Source organism: Symphalangus syndactylus, chromosome 7, assembly GCF_028878055.3.
Source record: "Symphalangus syndactylus isolate Jambi chromosome 7, NHGRI_mSymSyn1-v2.1_pri, whole genome shotgun sequence".
NCBI lineage: Eukaryota > Metazoa > Chordata > Mammalia > Primates > Hylobatidae > Symphalangus > Symphalangus syndactylus.
In genome coordinates this window covers 6,963,203-6,984,963 of record NC_072429.2, presented here as the reverse complement: position 1 = coordinate 6,984,963, position 21,761 = coordinate 6,963,203, and the positions used below count along the sequence as shown (strand labels likewise).

The window sequence follows — 21,761 nt, the reverse complement described above, 5'->3', positions numbered from 1 at the left end:
AGACTTCCACCCAGAGGAGAAATGATGCCTGAGGCTGGGAATGTGTCCCACGGAGTCGGTGAAGGAAGGCAGCTGACATACTGGGCTCAGTTCCAGTAGGGAAGACCTGGCGCCTGGCTGCAGACAGGAGCCCCCGCTTGGAGGCGCCAGGCCAGCCTCCCCACATCCCCTCACCTGTGCAAGCCACAGGCTACCTGCAGCCCTGCCGTGGTGACCACAGAGGGCAGGAGGGCTGTGGTCTCTACTAGGACCAGGCAGAGAGTGTCAGGAGCTCCACCAGGCACACTGGCTCCCAAGGCTGCCGCACACGGACTCTAGAGGACACCTGCCTTTCATGATTTGCTGCAGTTCCATCTGCAAGGTCTGGATGGCTCGAGATGGGTCATCACTAGCCGAGCGCTTGACCCGGTGAATGGAGAGTTTCCCATCAGCCACTGCGGCGATGTCATCGTCCTCCAGGAAGATGACCCGGTTGGTGTGCTCTATGATAGCGCTGGGCAAGGGAAACAGGCATCGTCAGTGCCCCGCCCGAGCAGTTACGAGGCAGCAGCCCCTTGCTGGTTCCCAAGTGTGGGGGCCAGCTTGTTGGCATTTTAGGAGGGACAGAGGGATCACACTAAAAACACTGATTTGCATGTGAATCTTCCTTTTCTTCTCCACTCTTCCCTCCTGTCCCCACGGAATTATTTTGAAGCCAGTCCCAGACATTATATCATTTCTTCTGTAAACACTTTACCATATAGCTCTAAAACTATTTTAACCTACTATAATACCATAATCATATCTAAAATTAATAGTTGTTCCTTTATATCATCAAATATTCAGCATGTTCACATTTCTCCAGTAATCTCATGGCTGTCTTTTTATAACTGGTTTCTTCAAATCAGGATCCAAACAGTGTCACCTCTGGAAGATACTCGAGAACCAACCCATTATTCTGAGTCGTGAAGGGAAAGAATAAAGCATTTATCTCGCCTTTCTAAACAATCTGTCTTTCGGAACAACCACATACTTTATGAAGGCAAGTTTCTCTAAGAAGTGATACAGCTAGTAATGAAGAAATAATAGAAATAGAAGAATCAATTTATGAACTCCTAATTATTAATAGCTCTAATCAAGGACCATCCATGGCTGTTGAAACCAGAAGGTACAAAGCTGGATGAAGCTTTATCATGGATGGATAAGGCTGGCAACACTCAAACCCCTGATGGCTCTTAGCACAAAAAGAGAGATGGTGAGACATCACCTGCCTCCTGATGGAAGGACACACGACCAACTATGTAGTCTTGCCAAAAAAACAAACCTGAGTAAGATCGAGCTTTTAACACTCGTAAACTCCAGTGTACAAGAAACACAGGGGACAGGGGAAGATGGTAAATGACACCAGGGGGTGCATTCAGCAAAACCTAGACAATGGGAAACTCATTAGGACAAAAGACCTAGTTTCTTACACACGCGCACACATGTACACAAAGGAGCCCTAAAAGTATCTACAAGCTATGCTTACCAAAGAAACTTAGGGTCATTGTACTTGTTTGTTTGTTTATTTATTTATTTATTTATTTTTTTGAGACTGAGTCTTGCTCTGTTGTCCAGGCTGGAGTGCAGTGGCACAATCTCTGCTCACTGCAACCTCCGCCTCCCGGGTTCATGCTATTCTCCTGCCTCAGCCTCCTGAGTAGCTGGGATTACAGGTGCCCGCCACCACGCCCAGATACTTTCGTGTATTTTTAGTAGAGACGGGGTTTCACCATGTTAGCCAGGACGGTCTCAATCTCCTGACCTCGTGATCCACCTGCCTCGGTCTCCCAAAGTGCTGGGATTACAGGCGTGAGCCACCGCACCCAGCCCATTGTGTTTATTTTTATAACTTTCTCTGTATGGAAAGGAATAATGATTTTTTTCCCTTGAGATCATAACACAAAGTCTCTTTTTAAATAATTTTAAGTTTGAAAAGTTGCTAAATGAAAAAGAAAGGTAATTAATGGTATATAGTTGTGGTATAAACCATCAGCTTGGGCTTGAAGGACTACTGGAGAAAACACTCTCGGCCGGGCGCCCTGGCTCACGCCTGTAAACCCAGCACTTTGGGAGGCCGAGGCGGGCGGATCACGAGGTCAGGAGTTTGAGACCAGCCTGGCCAACATGGCAAAACCCCGTCTCTACTAAAAATACAAAAATTAGCCGGGTGTGGTGGCGGGCACCTGTAATCCCAGCTACTGGGGAGGCAGGAGAATCACTTGAACCCAGGAGGCGGAGGCTGCAGTGGGCTGAGATTGTGCCACTGCACTCCAGCCTGGGTGACAGATCAAGACTCTGTCTCAAAAAAAAGAAAAAAAAACCACTCTCATTCTATCAAGAGCCACACCCACATGTGACTGCCTGAAAATGAACACTTAAACTCCTGGTGCAAAGGTAAGGAGAGAAAATATCAAGGTCTAAGGCTCTAAGAGAGGTATATCCAGCCAGATCCTAGGGAAGAAAGAGAAAGAAGGATGGCAAGCCACTGTACTGGAAAAAATATTTTAAACAAAACTTTGTATAAAAGTATACAAATAACTCTGTATACTTTGTATAAAAGTATACAAATAACTGTATACTTTGTATAAAAGTATACAGTTTTATACAAAATTTTGTATAGAAATATATTTTTTGCATAAAAAGTAGAAATATGGAGTGACAAGAAGTAAAAACGGCCCTATCCTGTCTCCAAGAGATAACACTGCTTACACTGTAGCATTAACCAACCAACAATGCATGATGCATGTGTGTTTACATTTATGTGTGCATCTACATGTTTGTTTAAATATAATTATTTTATTTCCAAAATGGGTAGTCATGTAATCTAGTCATTAGGACCACTAGCCCACGAGTTAGGCTTGAGGTGGACTCGGGGCCTCTGTCTCTTGCCAGTCCTGTGCCCGTGGGCAACATACATAACCCCCTGGAGTTCCTGTCTCAGGTTCCACCTGTGTAAACAGAAAAGAGCTGTGCCTTCCTCAGAGGTCTGTCATGATTATTGCATGCGATCCTGGTGAGGCCCTCATACTGTGCCCCGCACACACTGGCCACCGTTGCCCAAAAGCTGGACAGTGTGCTCACATCTGGGAGGGCCACTCGCCATTCCTTTCTCAGCATGTGTTGTCTTTCTTGTCTCTACACTACACGTGACAGAATCACTTCCTGAAGTTCCAAAGGCATAAACAAATAAAATAATATGGAGGGCTTTGTTTTGTTTTGTTTTGTTTGAGACGGAGTCTCGCTCTGTCACCCAGGCTGGAGTGCAGTGGTGCGATCTCGGCTCACTGCAAGCTCTGCCTCCCGGGTTCACGCCATTCTCCTGCCTCAGCCTCCAGAGTAGCTGGGACTACAGGCGCCTGCCACCACGCCTGACTAATTTTTTGTATTTTTTGGTAGAGACGGGGTTTCACCATGTTAGCCAGGATGGTCTCGATCTCCTGACCTCATGATCCGCCCGCCTCGGCCTCCCAAAGTGCTGGGATTACAGGCGTGAGCCACCGTGCCTGGCCTGGAGGGTCTTAATTACAGCACAGAATTCACAGATTAATTTGGGTAGAGTCAATATTTTTTAAAAATAACTTGTAATCATTAAATTGGTTTTACATGTTGAGTGCATTAATTTTTTAAAATAGCTACTCTGGAAGCTGAGGCAGGAGGATCCCTTGAGTCCAGGAGTTAGTTCGAGGACAGCCTGGGCAACTTAATGAGACCCTGTCTCCAAAAAAAAAAGATAAGAATAGTAAGCCTTCCTACTGAGGAATGTGGAATCTCTTCCTGTATTCAAATCTCTTACTTTCTCATGGTAAATTTCTGTAGTCTTCTCCAAATATGTTCTGGAGTATTTTTGTTAAAATTTACTCTAAAGCATTTTTTTTCCAGCTGTGGTGAATAGTATTGCTTTTCCGGTTCACCTAACGTTTGCTGACTGCATCGTGCCCGGTCATGTGAGGTGACACCTGAGAACAAGGTGGACATGGTCCCACTCGAGCCAGATACAGTTTAGTGGCTAAGGCCAGGATATAGGATTTCCACACCTTTACTCCCAGCTGCTAGTACTATCAGTTCTAACAGCCTTTTGGCTGGGTTTAAAAATGTGTAATAGTATTGCCTACAAATAATTATTTCCTCTCCTTTCAGGCATTCATGCCTTTTTTTTTTAAAAAAAGAAACATCTGGCCGGGCATGGTGGCTCACGCCTGTAATCCCAGCACTTTGGGAGGCCGAGGTGGGTGGATCATGAGGTCAGGAGACGGAGACAACCCTGGCTAATACAGTGAAACCCCATCTCTACTAAAAACACAAAAAGTTAGCTGGGTGTGGTGGCGTGCACCTGTAATCCCAGCTACTCGGGAGGCTGAGGCAGGAGAATCACTTGAACCCAGAGGCGGAGGTTGCAGTGAGCTGAGATCGCACCACTGCACTCCAGTCTGGGCAACAGAGTGAGACAAAATTAATAAATAAATTAAAATAAAAAAAGAAACATCTATCATACTTCATTGAATATAAGTTACTATTGATCGTTAAGATCACAATTATTTGACAAACTTCTAAGAAATAAAAGCTTCAACAAATTCTAATGATACTATGCCAAAATCTACAATTCTGTGTGTTTTAGAATCACTGAAATAATACCAGCGTCTCGTTGGTATTCTCGGCGTGTTCTAAGGGGCACCATTTGGGAAGCGCTGCCCTGACCTCAGCGTTAAGTATGATGCTGCCTGTGCGTTTAACCAGGCCTTGCCTCCCTGTTGCTCCCGTTTCCCAGGAGACCCGGCCTGGTGTCCTCCCTGCCTCACAGCACAGCCCTATTAGAGGCTGGTCAGAAAAGAGAAAACCATCAAGAATGGAAACACAACAAAGGCCCAAGCTTTTGGGTCTTTGAAGAAGGTACCAGAGGTGATTACAGCGGTTTTCTACTTCAAATGGCAGGAAAGTGCTTTGGTTCTCTCTCTCCCTCGCTCTCTCTCTCTCTGTGTGTGTGTGTGTGTGTATAACTTTTTTTTTCCTGAAATGAGTATAAAGCAGAATTTCTCAAATTTCAAAATCATTATTTGGTGGATTGATGAGAGCACGGACTTTAGAATCAATTGAAAAACTCCCTGTGTCTTGGCTTTGTCTTTCACAAATGGTCTCACCCCAGGCAAAGGCGGGGAGGGGCGTGGGAGGGACTGAGGTCTAGACACACTTGTCTCATCTAAAGGGGGCAGCCTTTGAGCAGATCCAGACACCTGCCACCCGAGAGAGGGCTGCACAGCGTGCCCAGATCTGCTAGTTCTTCCAGAGAAGCTAGAGATTCAGATTTCTCTGTGAAATCTCCAAATTTTACAACGTTGGCAACAACCCATTCATTTTGTGCAGGCTCGAACCACTGTGCCCACCAGTGCATCTGGCCTTTAGCCACCAGACCTGCCTACCACAGTCTCGCAGGTGCTCCTAGGGCAAGGACTCCAGGCCCAGGCCCAGGGATGGCTGAACTCTTCTTCGGCCCTGCGACTTGCTGAGCCACGACAGCTCACATGGAAGGATGAGTAAGAACCGGCAGTGTTTAGACAGGCATTCTTTGATTACATAATCCCAGGAAGCGAAGAGAAGAAGGCTCAGTTACCTTGCATCAGAAGCAAAGAAGAATTCCACAGCCTTGTCGCCCACAGCATGCAGACAGGCGGAGCTGTCCAGCCTCTTCATCCGTGTCTTACAGATATTCTTCACCTTCTCCAGAGTGCCTAGCAAATGGAGGAATGGGTTGCAAATCCCACTGGGATGTTTTGTTTGCATAACATGCAGCAAGGAACCAATTTCCCCTCTGAATATGTGTGGGAGAAATTTGCAATTTTTAGCTTTGGCTGTGTCAGCCAAATCGTGTAAAAGATCCCCAAATAGCACAGCACCACTGCAAAAGCATTTAAATGGCTACAGTGTGAGAGGAATGCAAACAAAAACAAACCAAAGAAGCACTCACATCAAAGCCCAGTTGCCGTTATACAGCAGCACTTTTGTGTATGTTTGACAATATACAAAATCATGATAAATTCATGTCCATAATAAAAAGCTTAAAAAAAATGGAGCCAAGTCTCAGTTGTGCAAAAACCTTTTAGACCTGGAGCTGTGCACCTGTTGGGTCTGGCTCAGAGTGGGGCTTCCTTGCCTCAGAGGGGAGCTGACCGTGCCAGAGCCGCTGCCGAGTCCTGCGACGCCAGGCAGCAGCTGTGCTGTTCCAGTGCTTCTTGAGAAACTTACACGTCCTGTATAAGATGGGGATCTGCTCTGTGGAGAGCTTGTATTTGCTCCGGACTCCGATGAGCAGGGGGCTGCCTCTCCTGTAGGGAGAAAGAGGCATCCCATTACCCACCGCCTTTGACGCCCAGGGCTGGGTGTCTGCCCAGCATCTGAGGTAGGATCCCCACATCTAGCCCTTTCCCAGGGGTGGAGGATCCTGAACGGACGCCTGGAGCACAGGATGGAAAGGCCAGCTCCTGAGTCCCAGGTCCCTGACTTGGCATCACCCACCTGCCCAATAAGCCTGGTAACCTGTCTCACTCCCACCCTCCTAGGCCGGGCCTCCTCCAGTCCAGTCGAGTCCCCACATGTGACCAACCCACACAGTTAGATGGCAGAGGCTGAGCGTTCGGCAGCGAAGGAGGCGCTGGTGGGGTACAGGGGCACTCTGGGTCTCCACCCAGCCTCGACGGCAGCGCATCCCTATCACAATAGGGCTCTGCACCCACCATCTGCCCCAAGACCCCCTGTTGTTCCTTCCCTTCCCCTAGCCCAGTTCTCTGGCATTAGTGGGCACTAGTCTTTTTGTATATTCTCTACTTTGTAGGTGACATAAGGTGATTTCTTGGGTGGTTTTTTGTCTCTGCCTAAGTGACACCCTGTGGATGTACATTTAGAATCTTCACCCTGTACCAGGTAGACTTCATCATAAAGAGGACAATAACTGTCACAGGCAAAATCTCAGGGAGTCTGCAGCTGGCCAAGGTGAGGGGCCCTCACTCAGGCCTACTGTCCCAGAGTCACTGTCTCAGCCACTGGAGCCTGGCTCTCTGAGCACCTCGGCCGGGGATCTTCAGGAAAGAGCTTTAGGAGATTTCCTTCTGATTCACAACTTCCAGTGGTGAACGTGATGAAGATCTCATGATTTGGCTGGGCGCACAGCGGCTCACGCCTGTAATCCCAGCACTTCGGGGGGCTGAAGCGGCAGATCACAAGATCAGGATGTCGACACCAGCCTGGCCAACATGGTGGGACCCTGTCTCTACTAAAAATACAAAAATTAGCTGGGCATGGTGGCGGGTGCCTGTAATCCCAGCTACTCGGGAGACTGAGACAAGAGAATCACTTGAACCCGGGAGGCGAAGGTTGCAGTGAGCCGAGATCACGCCACTGCACTCCAGCCTGGGCGACAGAGCAAGACTCCATCTCTAAATAAATAAATAAATAAATAGATCTCATGATTTAAATGACATCCTGCTTCCAAAATCTAATCCTTTGCTCATTCTTATAAATTACAGCATGCAAATAAAATTTACCATAGGTGTGCACAGAAATAAGCAGCTCACTCTGGTAACACATGCACTCTAAACCTGCAGTTCTTCAAAACCAGGCAGGTAAAACTGCAGTGGTTACTAAAGGATGTGTGTCTTTTCCCCTCTACACATTAATTTATTAATAAGAAGAAAACACAGACGAACACTGTAATAAGACAATTTAAGAGAGCTGCTTCAAACACATGAATTGGAATACAGTCCGGTAACATTTTACCTTAGGTGATTTCTTGCTCACTTAGATCAATGAACTAATAGGTGCTTGCTCATCGGCTGGAATCCAGTCCACAGATATCCATAATCTGTCAGCCTGACTCAATGCAGTTCCTAAATTTTTCTTCAACAATAACATACCTTGTTTTCCAGTCACGTTGGCCTGTTTGGACCCCACTTACGGCTTCTCAAAGCGGGGGACAAAGTCTGGGGCTTTGAGGAAGGTGCTATGAACACCTTGAATATTTTAATCATTTATTGTCTAAAGCAAATCTGAGAGATAGTTCTGGGGCCAGTGGGGAATTAGCATAAATAGTTTATAATAATGGCAGTGAGAAAGTAGGTGGTTATCTAATTTTCTTGGCAAATGACTCCCCCAAATTTTATTGCTGTAGGTTGAGCTCTGTGGTTTCTCTAGACCTTGAGACATATAATTCTCCCAAGACAACCCGAAGATTGTCCTGCAGGTTATAGAGCCCTCAGTTATAGGCAATTTAGAAAAATAAAGCTTTATTGCTTCTTCACGCTGCCTTCTTCTGAGTTCATTTAAAACAGTAAATCATGATAAAATTGGATTTTAAAAAGGGCTTCTAAATTTGATAGGAACCAACTGGTATTTTATAATTCTATGAATTGAAGGAATTAAATTCCAAATGGCAAATTAGTTCCAGTCTTAGAAAAGGTTAAAAAAATGATGATAAATTCCTGTTGTTTCCTGCTGAGATACTATGCCAGTCTGGAAGAGACAGCCTCACCCCCTCCGGCCGTCTCCCAGGCCACAGGTTCATTCTAGATGGCTCTCCTGGGGCTTCAGATGAAGCCCGCAGCCCGCAGGGCACTGAGGCCATTTAGAGCCGGCCTCTGTCCGCCTCTCCACGCCCCACAGCCCTTGAGGCCCTGGAGCAGTGTCCACACCACCTTGCTCACCACCGTCTCCCATGCCTGGCACACAGCAGGTGTCAGTAAACACACACTGGGCTTAGAGCACCTCCGTCCCACCAGTGCCTTTGCACACGCCCCCACCTTGCCAACGGTGATCCTGGGAGGTCCCACTCCCTCTGGGCCCCTTGCCTTTGCTCATGCTGGTTCCTCTTCCCACTGCCTGCCTGTCCCAGGAAGCCCCCTGCCTGGGGCTACCTGCCATTGCCCCCCTGCCAGGTAAGGTGATATCCTGTGCTGGGGCCGGGCATAGGGCATCACTATCCTCTGCCCTTCTCTGCCCTCCCGCACAACCGTTCAGCCCTTCAAGGCAGGGACCAGGTCAGATGTCAGTAAGTCCCCAGGGCCCAGCACACAGTAAGTGCACAGCAAATATTAGTTGCATGGTTGGATGGATGATCAACCTACGTGAATATAAACAGGATGGCACTTAATCTGCTTCTGTAAATCCATGCAGCACTGGGGGCCCACCATAACAGAGGGACACATGGGGGCAACCAGGCTCTCTGAGCCGATTCCTGGGATGCTCCTTTGTGAAGGTGAAGTTTGAGCTCCGGGCCTTCAAGGCCTCTTCTGTACTGGATCCAAATCAATATTCACTTTGCTCCCTAGTTTCATGTTCATAATTTTTCATGCTTTTTCTTAAAGGGGGGCCCCATATTGTACAGGCTTCAAGCACCCAAAACCTGGATCTGCCCAGTCTGTACAATTTTATTTATAACTGGAATTTGTTGCCCACCTCTAAAAATCTGTGGAGATTTCAAATACAAATCCAACGTTCTGTTTTTTTTTTTTAATTCAGAAGTGTAGCACCACCAGCCATGGAGATGGTGGGCGCGGTCCCCGGGGCTGAGCCACAGTTGTCCTTTAGACACCACAAGTACCTTTCAGCGTGCCACAGGCCCTACGTCTCCCTTCTCCCTCCAGCTAAGTGATTTGATTTTCATTCTTTCTTATGGGAAATGCCAGTGTGTTTTGCCTCACCTTGTGGCAACAGCTTCTCCTGGGTAATGGATGCTCTTGAAAACCAGCGCGAATGCACCTTCCTGAAAACACACAAACAGTGAGGGTCAGCTCGTTCTAGCAGCCGCTGCTGCAGCCTGGCCACAGCCCAGATGCGTCTCCCTGCGCCCCTCTTCACGGCGGGAGGTCCTGGGGTCCCTCAGGGAGCTGAGTGCAGGACAGCGCATCTGGGGTGACATCACGAGGGAAAGCAAAACAGACGGTGCCACGGGAAGTACCACAAACCAGAACGTGTGAATTCCACGGTGAGCAATGTGCGGCATGCTTGCCCAGGCCCACGGGGAGCCCGGCAGGGGTGCCAGCTGGGTGGACACGGGCAGTGAGAGTCACAGGAAATGATAGCTGGGACCAGGCTGCCCTGCCCTGCTCAGGGACAGCACCTACTCAGCAAGCCTCTGTGAACTGCACTTTAGCTCAACACACGGTAGGGCCTTGGTTCAAATCCTGGCTCCACCCCTTCACTGGGCTATCCCTTTAGCCTTCTCGGTGCCTCATTCTCCTCATCGGTGAAGGAAGTGAGAACAGCGCCACCTGGTGTGGCTTCTGTGACGATGATAAGCTAACGCACTGAGCCTGGCATACGGAGACCCAAGAGAAGCACAGGTTGTTATGACCATTACTGCTATTATCCTTTCCATGGGTACGACTGTCACTTGCCCTCTGGGCCTCAGCTGGTTGGTCTGTGCAAAGCCAGAACTAGAATCCAGTTCTCCTAACACAAGAGGCCAGATGGTTTTTTGACTTAAATTCTCGGTGTAAATTTCTCCCCCACGTCCTGACCACCCTGTACTAACTTACTGCAACCCTAGCAGAGCTCAGTTATATATAACCAGCTGCAAATCTGAAGTTCCACATGAAATCCTCCAAGTGTGGAAGCCATGGGCAGCCCCAGGCCCTGTGTGGTCAGCGTGTCGGGTCTAGGTTGCCAACTCAGCTACGAGGCCAGAGGAACCTGAGTCAGCGTCCCCAGGCCTCAGCGGGGCTTTCAAACTGCCCCAAACCAGGGGGCTTCAGGTGGACTCCGGTGCTTTTGTCAACAATAAAATAGGACTGAATGGAAAAACACTGCACGTTCTCTACCAAAAAGAGCCTGGTACTGTCCCAGGTAGGAAAAGTCTTAAGTTTAAAAGTATCATTATGAGCGAGGTATTTCTGAAATTTCAAAATAAAAACGGAAAAGAAGAAACAGCATGCTGTAATACCTAATTGGCTCACTGTACATTATCCAGCACATTAAATGTGGGATAGGCTGTTATTTATAAACACGTCCTCTAAATGATGGACCTCCAAAAACGGGAGTTAGAGGACAAAAAGGGCTTCAACAGTAGACTTACTTTTTAAATCAGACTCTGAAAATACCTGCTCAAGAATGATGTATTTTAAACTACAGAGTGGTGCCTGCCAGATATTCTGGACTCTGGGCCAGTGTCCAGGCTGCCACAGCCCTGGGGGAGCTAGTGGGTGGCACTGCTGTCTGAGAGGATGGGTTCTGAGAGGCCTGGGCCCCTCTCGTCCTCCCTCACCCCACATGGGCCTGTGTCTGCTCCACCTCCTCCTCAGTGTAGAGGCCTCCCCTTGGACAATACACCCAGTGTGTGCTCCCTTCTCAGGGACTTCTGCTCCCTGGGTCCTGTCCTCTGGGATGTCCCCAATCTCTCTCCCTCTCTCCCTCTTTTGGGCCATTCCGTTCCACATACAGACATGCTCTGATATCGCCTATCACAAAAACAGGCCGGACACTGTGGCTCACGCCTGTAAATCCTAGCATTTTGGGAGGCCAAGAGAGGTGGATCACTTCAAGTCAGGAGTTCGAGACCAGCCTGGTCAACACAGTGAAATCCCGTCTCTACTAAAAATACAAAAATTAGCCAGGTGTGGTGGTGCGTGCCTGTAGTCTTAGCTACTTGGGAGGCTGAGGCAGGAGAACTGCCTGAACCCCGGAGGTGGAGGTTGCAGTGAGTCAAGATCACACCACTGCACTCCAGCCTGTGCAACAGAGTGAGACTCTGTCTCAAAAAAGAAAAACCTAAAAACACATCCTCCCTTGGTACCACAGCTCTCTCTGCACACCACCACCAAGTTCATATGTGCATCATAAAAAGCCACGGACTCTAATGCCAGTCACAATTTCAGAAGTGTCACAATGAAGCAGGGCACTTTCTATTTGATGTTGACTACCCAAACCACAGAACGTCTTCCAGTTCTACAAAAGTGTAACATCTTAAGGCCAGGCGCTGCAGATGGGCTGTCTTTTATCCTCAGGACTCTGTGCAAGTTTGTCTAATAAGGGCTTACAAAAAATGAAGGATTCCTTGGCACTTGCTGCTTGAAAAAAATGTTTTTGTTTTTGTTTTTGTTTTTTTTTTTGAGACGGAGTCTCGCTGTCGCCCAGGCTGGAGTGCAGTGGCACAATCTCGGCTCACTGCAAGCTCCGCCTCCCGGGTTCACGCCATTCTCCTGCCTCAGCCTCTCCGAGTAGCTGGGACTACAGGTGCCCGCCAACACGCCCGGCTAATTTTTTTTTGTAGTTTTAGTAGAGACGGGGTTTCACCATGGTCTCGATCTCCTGACCTCGTGATCCGCCCGCCTCGGCCTCCCAAAGTGCTGGGATTACAAGTGTGAGCTACCGCGCCCGGCCTGAAAAAAATGTTTTTAATGAAAGAATGAAGGAATGAGTTAGACAGATGGGATTTGTAACTCACCAACTGCTGAATGACTCTCTCAACCAATGTTGAAAACGTAATGTCCTCAGTTTCTCTGTTGTCGAACACATATTTAATCAGCTTGGCAATGGTCTCTGTATCTGTTTCTGACTCAAACTCGTAGCCTTTGCTTTCCTGGAATATGCAGTCGGCACAGTGTGAGAGATTGGTCATTGCACAATGCCTGCCTGGCCAACTCCCTCTCCTCCCTGGTGATCTGCCCTTGGAGTGACTTAAATCAAGAACAAGGAAAACTGGGAAGGGACGAAAAATGTTTGCCAGCATCACACAGCCAAATACCTCTGAGTCACTCCGGGAGGCCCTGAGATCATCCCACCTCAGAAGCTCACCCTTGCCACTAATCTGGACATTGCAAAATAACAGCAGTCAAAATGATAAAATATGTTGAGTCAAACCCACCCACATGCCAACTAACACCACAAAGCCTTTCAAACTTTAGACATTCACTGTCTGACTTTCTGTCCCAACTCCGCCGGTACAGGAGTTGCTGTTATATAATGCAGACAGTTTAATAAAACGAAGTTCCTGTTATTTTGATTCTGGGAATCTGCAGTGGCCCTTGAGATAAACACTGATGCCCTGTTATCTCCTCAGACGAGATCTACAGGGCCTGGCTCAGTCAAGGCAGCGGTTTCTTCTCAACACGGTGACGTGGCTGAGTGTGGGTCTCACTCAGTTCCCACACTGGTTTCCGCAAGGAAATGAGCTGGCTGGAAAGTTTCTGGGGAGACCAATCCCACCTGACTGAGACACCACCTAGGGGAAGCATCTTACCAGAAATTTCCTCAGATCTTTGTAATTTGTGATGATCCCATTGTGGATGACAACAAATTCTGAAAGAAAAGTTAAGAGAGAAATGCTTTTGAGAAGGAAGTTCATGTTAGATGTGAAGAGACATGATTTCAAGGCTTGAGAACTCTCTGCAAACTCCAGGCCTCAAGACTCCTGTTAAGCACACTTTGTTTACAGTGATTAGCACAGATGTTTACGGCGGCTACTACAATGGAACCGGGATTAGCACCAGGGATGTCTAGGGCGTGGCTACTACAATGGGATCCCGAGGAAATACACATCCCTCTTTCAGTGACTGGCAGCCACCAGCCTGACCGTGCAGAGAGCTTTCCCCTGTGCACTACTATAGTATCAAACAGGTTTGGGGTTCATGTCCCACAGGGATGATGGGCCCTTCGGTCCAGAAATGATTCCAGGCACTCTCAACTGGCTTTAGGCACAAAGAGGTCGCAAAGAACAGTCCAGTCCCGTGCTTTGTTTGACCCACACTGTGTTGTAAAAATATTTGAGTTTTTAAAGTTCTGAGTGTTCACTTTAAAATCCTGGTTTCCTTGGGGGAAAAATCCCAGAAGTTCTGGCATCCCCAGGCTCAGCCACATTCCTGCACAGCAGGATCTGCCAGCTGCAGCTTCTCCCGCCTCCCCCAGGCCTGCACACCCAGCTCACTGCACAGGTAGCACCCCGCTGGTCCTGGCAAGGGGTGGAGGGGTTGGGGGATGCGGGGGTGCAGTGAGGGCTGTCTGCCTCCACCCCACTGCATTTTCTCAATAAAAAATAGCGGGTGTATGAGTGCCTTGAGGGAAAGGTCCAAGGCCAGCCTGAGAATTTTTCCGGGCAAGTAGCCCCGTTTCCCTCTCCTCCTAGAGGACAGAAAGATTCCCTAAATACTGACTATTTTTTTCAAAGCATCCCTGTGAAGTCTTATTTGTTTTTATTATTATTATTGTTATTTTGAGACAGAATCTCACTCTGTCGCCCAGGCTGGAGTACAGTGGCACGAGCTTGGCTCACCACGACCGCTGCCTCCCGGGTTCAAGCGATTCTCCTGCCTCAGCCTCCCAAGTAGCTAGAATTACAGGTGCTTGCCACCACGCCTGGCTAATTTTTGTATTTCTTTAGTAGAGATGGGGTTTCCCCATGTTGGCCAGGCTGGTCTCGAACTCCTGACCTCAGGTGATCCACCCACCTCGGCCTCCCAAAGTGCTGGGATTACAGGCGTGAGCCACTGTGCCCGGCCTATTGACTATTTTTGATCCCTTCCTTGGATCTCCAATTCAAGTTTTCCTTCAGTTCAGGAAACATTTCTCCCACAGCATCTTTTGAAACCTTTTCCATTATTCTTTTTCTTTATTCTCACCATGATTTCCCCTATTTAAAAAAATCATACCGTTTGTTTTTGTGAGGTCACACCCAAAAATGGGAGGGCTTAAATAAGAAAAGCCCAGTTTCAAGAGATGTGCTGCTGACCATAGCTCAGCTCTATTATTTATTTATTTATTTATTTATTTTTACTGCTCTGTGCTCTGATAGCTTCTTGTGCACACCAGTTACCCATATGTTGGATACATATTAACTGGCTCCACATCCATCCCCTTCTCCATTTTTTTAAATATCTATGGTGATATTGTTTCTTTTTCTTTTTTTCTTTTTTTTTTTTTGAGATGGAGTCTTGCTCTGTCGCCCAGGCTGGAGTGCAGTGGTGCGATCTCAGCTCACTGCAAGCTCCGCCTCCCGGGTTCACGCCATTCTCCTGCCTCAGCCTCCCGAGTAACTGGGACTACAGGCGCCCGCCACCATGCCTGGCTAATTTTTTTGTATTTTTAGTAGAGATGGGGTTTCACCGTGTTAGCCAGGATGGTCTTGATCTCCTGACCTCGTGATCCGCCCGCCTCAGCCTCCCAAAGTGCTGGGATTACAGACGTGGGCCACTGCGCCTAGTCAGTGATATTGTTTCTTTACATTATTCTCTTAATTCTGTCACACTTTCTTTCATCTCAGTCTATGATCCTATCATTAATTTGTTTCCTGGAATCCATGTTGTCTTTGTGTAATTTCCTTGTGCGGTGTAGTTGCTGGGCGTTCAGACTTCCTTAAAAGCACGCTCTTCAGTTATCACTGCTGAGTTGTTAAAGAAATTTTATAAATCTTTGCTTATTGCCCTGTTGTTTTCTTTTCAATTACTCATCCTGAGTCAGGGCTGGAGTGTCCAAGTCTGGGTGTGGGTGGGCCTCCTGGGAGCCTCCCTGCTTTGGGGACACAGTGAGAATCATCTGCATTGAAGTGGGGGATTTTCCAATGAGGTTCATTTTATCACTCAGGAGGGCAGGAGGCTGTGGCTGAAGTGGCAATATCTCACGGCACATGGTCTGGGCGCAGCGTTTTCTCGGCCCGCATGACTGCCCCAGGGACCAGCTTCTGCCCTTGACCTGGGCTATGGCCAGATGTACATTCTAGGTCCTCAGCACCATGGGGTCTGCTGTCCTCCTCCTAGACATAGGGTGTTTGCCTCAGTCACGAAATGCCCTATGGTTCAGGGCATGAGCCAGACCCAAGGAACAGGCCCCCGCAAAAACCTCACTCCCTCAAGACCCTGACCACGTGGATGCATGAGTAGCCCTGGCTCCTGTGCTACCACCAAGCTGCTCTGCTGAGCAGGGTGGATGGGGCTCTCCTTCCATTCTCTGGGGGACGCCTTCCCTTCCAAATTGGGCAGGGTGAGCTGGTGACGCCCTGCAGAGTGCTCTGGGGAGAAGCGGCACCACTGCGCTTTCTGTGGGTGGTGGGGGTGCCTGCCCATCCCGCCCAGTTACACTGCCTCAGAGAACCACTGATCGGCAGTGGGTGGGGGACACCAAGCAGGCTGGCGCTGCTCTCCTGTGGCTCAACTTCCACAAGGATTAATCGCAGTGGGACTTGTCAAGTGTCAAGGCTTAGTGCCCGCTAATAAGCTCCCAGTAACTGCTCTGATGTATTTGGTCCCATCTAACATTGGGCTTGGCACGAACTTACACTATGCCAGAGGATGCCTTGGGTTGGGGGGTCCAGTTGACTTCAGAAATCACTCTCTTTGCTGTACACCCTCCCCTGGCATGTCCAGGTTCGGGGCTTCAGGGGCTTGTGACCGGACCAGGCCTCACCTAGAATGGGGGATCCCCTGGAAGGCCCAGGTTATGTCTTAGACTCCTGCCTGCCCTTGGAGCCCTGGGAGGAGACAGACAGGGTTTAGATCCTCTCCTCCACTCCGTGCCTACTGCATCCCACTGCAGGAGACCTGGCGCCCTGGGGCTGACCACAGACCCCTGAGAGCTGCCACCAGGAGCTGCAGACCTACCAGTCTTCCCCCCATGAGAGGGGGCAAGGGTGTCATTTAAAAGAATCACGCGCGGAGAACTGTCCTGGCGACCCATGCAAGTGACACAGACCTGTGAGCTGGCCTGAGGGGGTGACTGGGCGAACAGGAGAGCCTGAAACCCACCAAGGACAGCAGGTGCAGCGACCTTGACCCTCTGCCAATCCGCGGGGCTCCAACGCACTGTCAGCTCGGTGTTCCCAGATCCTCCAGTTTTTTAAGCGATGCCAGAAGTCTGGACTTTTGTGCACAGTGTTCTCAATTTGTAAGAACGTGAAGCAGGCTGAGTTGAGGGCTCTCCACCTGGGAAGAGCCCTTGGGCTTCGGGCTGCGGCCCCTACTTCTCCAAACCCTAAGCCCTGGCTGCTGAGGTCTCCTGCTGGGGTCCACAGTGTGTCTGGTGGCAGCAATCAAGACCAGTACAGCCCCTGCCCTCACCTGGACCATTCTGTGGGGAAGAGATAGGTTTAGCTGCATAAGGACAGAACCCATCCTCGCCTGAAGGGCACAGCCTTCTGCAGCATTTCCGTCACTTGGGGAGGGACAGTGCCCAGGCCCCTCAGTCCCTCATGCGGCTCCATCCCACTCATGGGCTGGGTTCCAAGGAGCCAGCAGCTCTCCTGGTTAAGTGCCATCGTTTTCCTGTGCACTCCTGGGAGGCCAGCACCACCCTAGGACCAGGCTGCCCGCCTCCTGACTGAGGCCCAGGCCGCTGTCAGAGCTCTGGGAGAGGGGACGTCCGCATTCTCTTGGGAAGACGAAGCAGGCTGAGAAGTCAGTTAGAGGTGGGCGTGGAACCTGCTTTGGTGGGCACTGGCCCTGACACAGCTCAGGGTGAGGTGGAACCATGGGGACGGGGAAGCATGCCACGTACCGTTGCCTTTGTCCGAGCGCTGGGGGTGGCTGTTGACAGCACTGGGGACCCCGTGGGTGGCCCAGCGCGTGTGGGCAATGCCAAAGTGTGTCTCAAACTCCACTTTTAAGTCCATGCTGTCTTGTTCTAAACGAAAGGAAAATCAGTTTGCCGCACTTGAACAACAAGCCTTGACCCAGGACTGTGAGTGCAACCTGGTGTCGTTACCCAAGTCACATCACCCACACCGACGGCACCTCCCCACCAGCTCCCACCCTGGGAGTCCGCGCAGGCCCACAAACCACCCGTGCTGAGGATTATTTACTACGTGTCTGTAGCTTAGCTCACTTCTTCACAGAAATAAACTTGCTTTAAAAAGAAAATGATATATCCCTACCATAAACAGAAAAGCAGTATCATTTGCCGGAATAATTAAAATAACTACTGTATATAACTGTTAACACTTAAAAAAATTATCCATGTGCCGCCACCACCTAAAATAAACCATCCCATACCCTGCAAAGCCCGGTTTTACAGCATGGGCTTAACTCTCCTTCTGTTTATCTGAGCTGGGACAAATGAAAATCTCCAGTCTCCGGCGCTGTTGGAATACAGTTCTAGAAAGTGGCCGGCACTGGCGGGCACAGTGGCTCACTCCTGTAATCCCAGCACTTTGGGAGGCCGAGGCGGGCGGATCACGAGGTCAGGAGATCGAGACCATCCTGGCTAACACGGTGAAACCCCGTCTCTACTAAAAATACAAAAAAATTAGGCGGGCGAGGTGGCGGGCGCCTGTAATCCCAGCTACTCAGGAGGCTGAGGCAGGAGAATGGCATGAACCCTTGGGGGGCGGAGCCTGCAGTGAGCCGAGATCGTGCCACTGCACTCCAGCCTGGGCGACAGCGAGACTCCGTCTCAAAAAAAAAAAAAGAAAGAAAGAAAGTGTCCAGCGCTGCACTAGCTCCTCCCACTCAGAAGTCCTCCACTTACTGTAAAGTTCTTCATCAAGAGCCTTGACTTTCCCCCTTTTCTTGACCAGCTGAATGTGTCTTTCTTTGACTTCGTGATTATTCCCATCGATCGCCACACCTGTGATGTAGACATTATTTGTTATGTTCGAACTAAAGCTTTTCCTCACACACTCGGCACAGGCGCTCCACAGGGTCAGGGCTGCATGCCCCGGGCTGTCCGTTTACGGCAGGTTGGAGAGCTGTACAGTTTTCAGGAAATCTACTTTGAAAGAGGCTATGACTGTAGCCAGGCTTAACAGCAAGTGAGGAAGCCCCTGCCTCCTCCTGGCCGCAGCTGCCCCCAGCCCCGTCCTGCCTAGGGTGAGCCCCTCGGGATGCTTCCCTGCTGCAGGCGCTACCAGGCCCTCGGCTGACGGCAATGGGCCCAGGCAGGGCATTTATCCCAAGGGCTCCTCGCATTGTGATATTTCGTGGGTATCTCCACAACGTTAGTGTTCCTCCCATCGTCTATCGGACGTGCTTCCTATTAAGAGTTGACAGGGATCTAAAATCATCGGGCTCCCCCTTTCTCCTCAGGCTGCATAATTAAACAGGGTCAACAGACTAAACATCCACCTCTGCAGTGAATGGAGGCCTGAACTCTGAGACAGCCACCCAGCGGAGCATTGTGTAGCCACTTAGAAAGCTACGTAGAGAGTTTAGGATGGGCCCAGCACGGTGGCTCATGCCTGTAATCCCAGCACTTTGGGAGGCCAAGGTGGGCGGATCACAAGGTCAAGAGATTGAGACCATCCTGGCCAACACGGTGAAACCCCCTCTCTACTAAAAGTACAAAAATTAGCCAGGCGTGGTGGTGGGCGCCTGTAGTCCCAGCTACTCGGGAGGCTGAGGCAGGAGAATGGCGTGAACCCGGGAGGCGGAGCTTGCAGTGAGCAGAGATCGTGCCACTGCACTCCAGCCTGGGCGACAGAGCGAGACCCGTCTCAAAAAAAAAAAAAAAAAAAAGAATGAATGAGTTTAGGATCCTAGAAATGCTAAGTGAAAAGAGAAGAATATAAAATGACAAAATTGCATTATTATAGTTAGGTAAAAACAAAAAGTATCAACGTACAACACCTCCACCACAGACCACCCCAACAGACAACAGCGACCAGAGAAGGGTCCCAAAGACTGATGGGGGGTCCTTTTTTAATGAAGCCACCTCACTGAGGCAGGGCTGACAAACACAGAGCTGCGCATGCTTAATGTCTACAACTCGATGAGCTGGGAGGCACGTGTGCCCCCATGAAAGCATCACTGCAGTCTATGCCATCAACCTATCACCTCCAAGAGTCTGCTCCTATCCTCTTTATGTATTGTCTTGTGTGTGACAAGAGGACTTAGCATAAGCTCTGCCGTCTTGGCTGGGCTCGCTGGCTCATACCTACAATCTCAGTGCTTTGGGAGGCAGAGGCAGGAGGACTGCTTGAGGCTACACCGGGCAGCACAGTGAGACCTCATCTCTACCAAAAATAAAAAATTAGCAGGGTGTGGTGGTGCGCGCCTGTAGTCCCAGCTGCTGAAGAGGCTGAGGGTCGCCTGAGCCCAAGAGTTTGAGGCTGCAGTGAGCCAATTTCTTGGAACTGCACTCCAGCCTGAGTGACAAAAATAAAAATAAAAATATAAAAATCTACCCTTTTGGCAAATTTTTATGTGCAAAATACAGTGTTGCTCATGTCAGGCACAGCGTGGCAGAGCAGCTGTCCAGGACTTACTCATGCTGCATGACTGCGGCTTTGTACCCTCTCTGCTTCCTGATGGGGGCACTTCTGATGAAGGGGGTTTTCTGGGGTTTTTTACCCTTGTTTCTTCTATTTTTCTATAGTTTTCGAATTTCTTTAACGGACAAGTGTTATTTTTATATTGAAAACAGACGTTAAAAAGTAGCAGAAAAATGCCCTGGTTGTAAAACCCCCTGCAGAGGAGATGGGTGAGACCAGAGCAGCAGAGCCCTGTCCCCAGCCGCGAGGCAGGCGGCCGCACACCCACCTGCTGAGTCGTAGCCTCTGTACTCCAGCCGCTGCAGGCCCTTGATGAGGGTTTCAAAGATCTCCTTCCTTGTCCGGGGGACTCTGTAGTTCATGTAGGCAAAGATTCCTGTTCAAAGAGGAAAAAAATGGCGCATTCATAAAATACTCAGTTCGTGTTTGGAAGAAAATGATCCTGGGGATGCACCAAGGTGGCATCACAAAGGTCTCCCAGGGGCTTGCAGAGGTGGGTATGCCCCTCCCCGGGCACAGCTGAAGAACAGCACGCCCCTTCTTCCTCCTGTGACAAAAACCCCCAGAAAGCCTGTGTCACATGTCTTGGGCTGGCTGGCAGTTCCACTGCTGAGAACTCATCCTATGCTGCACTTGCAGGAGGCAGCTTTCAGTGTGGCAACGTCCATAATAGAAAAGGCAGCAATGAAACCCAACCACCTTGGGACATCCGGAACTCCCCACCTCCACGCACTCCCTGATTTGCAGAGCACACATCTAGGAGTGCCATAGGAAGTGACAGCAGCCCCCGGGGCAGATGGGACAGACGCTGGGACCTTTGTTTCCACAGTCCCCTTCTCCATAAGGCTGGAGCTTGACCTTCAATAAGCACTACTTGAGCCGGGTGCGGTGGCTCATGCTTGCAATCCCAGCCCTTTGGGAGGCTGAGGTGGGTGGATCACCTAACTTCAGGAGTTTGAGACCAGCCTGGCCAACATGGTGAAACCCCATCTCTACTAAAAATGCAAAAATTAGCTGGGCGTGGTTGTGTGTGGCAGTAATCCCAGCTACTCGGGAGGCTGGGGCAGGAGAATTGCTTGAACCAGGGAGCTGGAAGTTGCAGTGAGCCGAGATTGTGCCACAGCACTCCAGCCTGGCGACAGAGCTGGACTCTGTCTAAAAAAAAAAAAAAAAAAGCACTACTTTTATGACAGCAAGAATAAAACCATCTCATGCCCCTTGGCCCCTGCAGAATCCTTATGTTCAAGATAGGCCTATGAGTCAAGAAGATTTTGTTCCACTTGACTTTCTGTATTCGTATTTCAAGATAATATTTTTCCAAATAGAAAGTTAGCCGTTGTGTTGGTTCTGCCTTCCAGATTCCTCCACTCCCCGTTTGTGATGACAGATCCTTGATCTCTCTCCTGCCCTGTACATGCCCCATCCCCATCCCCACCCTGTCATCCCTCTGTCCTTTCATCCTCTCTCCCACCACTTAGGAAAACCTGCCCACCTCAAAGCTCAGCTCCAGCCCCCACCCTGGGCAGGTGTGCTCCTGGCTCTGGCCACCTCAGCGCTCTCACATCATGGG

The 21,761-nt window shown here is 49.5% G+C and overlaps 1 protein-coding gene across 1 annotated transcript in view; it reads right to left on the bottom strand.

Moving 5' to 3' along the window:
* The window catches only part of GFPT2 (glutamine-fructose-6-phosphate transaminase 2), a 54,195-nt gene that overhangs the window by 18,863 nt on the left and 13,571 nt on the right, over positions 1–21,761 (bottom strand). Inside the window, exons 2-10 of the mRNA XM_055284927.2 lie at positions 20,460–20,567; positions 18,451–18,549; positions 17,482–17,607; positions 13,241–13,299; positions 12,446–12,580; positions 9,705–9,766; positions 6,259–6,338; positions 5,627–5,744; positions 330–493 (exon numbers count right to left, since the gene is read on the bottom strand). Of these exons, the coding sequence (XP_055140902.1) occupies positions 330–493; positions 5,627–5,744; positions 6,259–6,338; positions 9,705–9,766; positions 12,446–12,580; positions 13,241–13,299; positions 17,482–17,607; positions 18,451–18,549; positions 20,460–20,567 (951 nt within the window). The remainder of the gene's footprint in view (positions 1–329; positions 494–5,626; positions 5,745–6,258; positions 6,339–9,704; positions 9,767–12,445; positions 12,581–13,240; positions 13,300–17,481; positions 17,608–18,450; positions 18,550–20,459; positions 20,568–21,761) is intronic.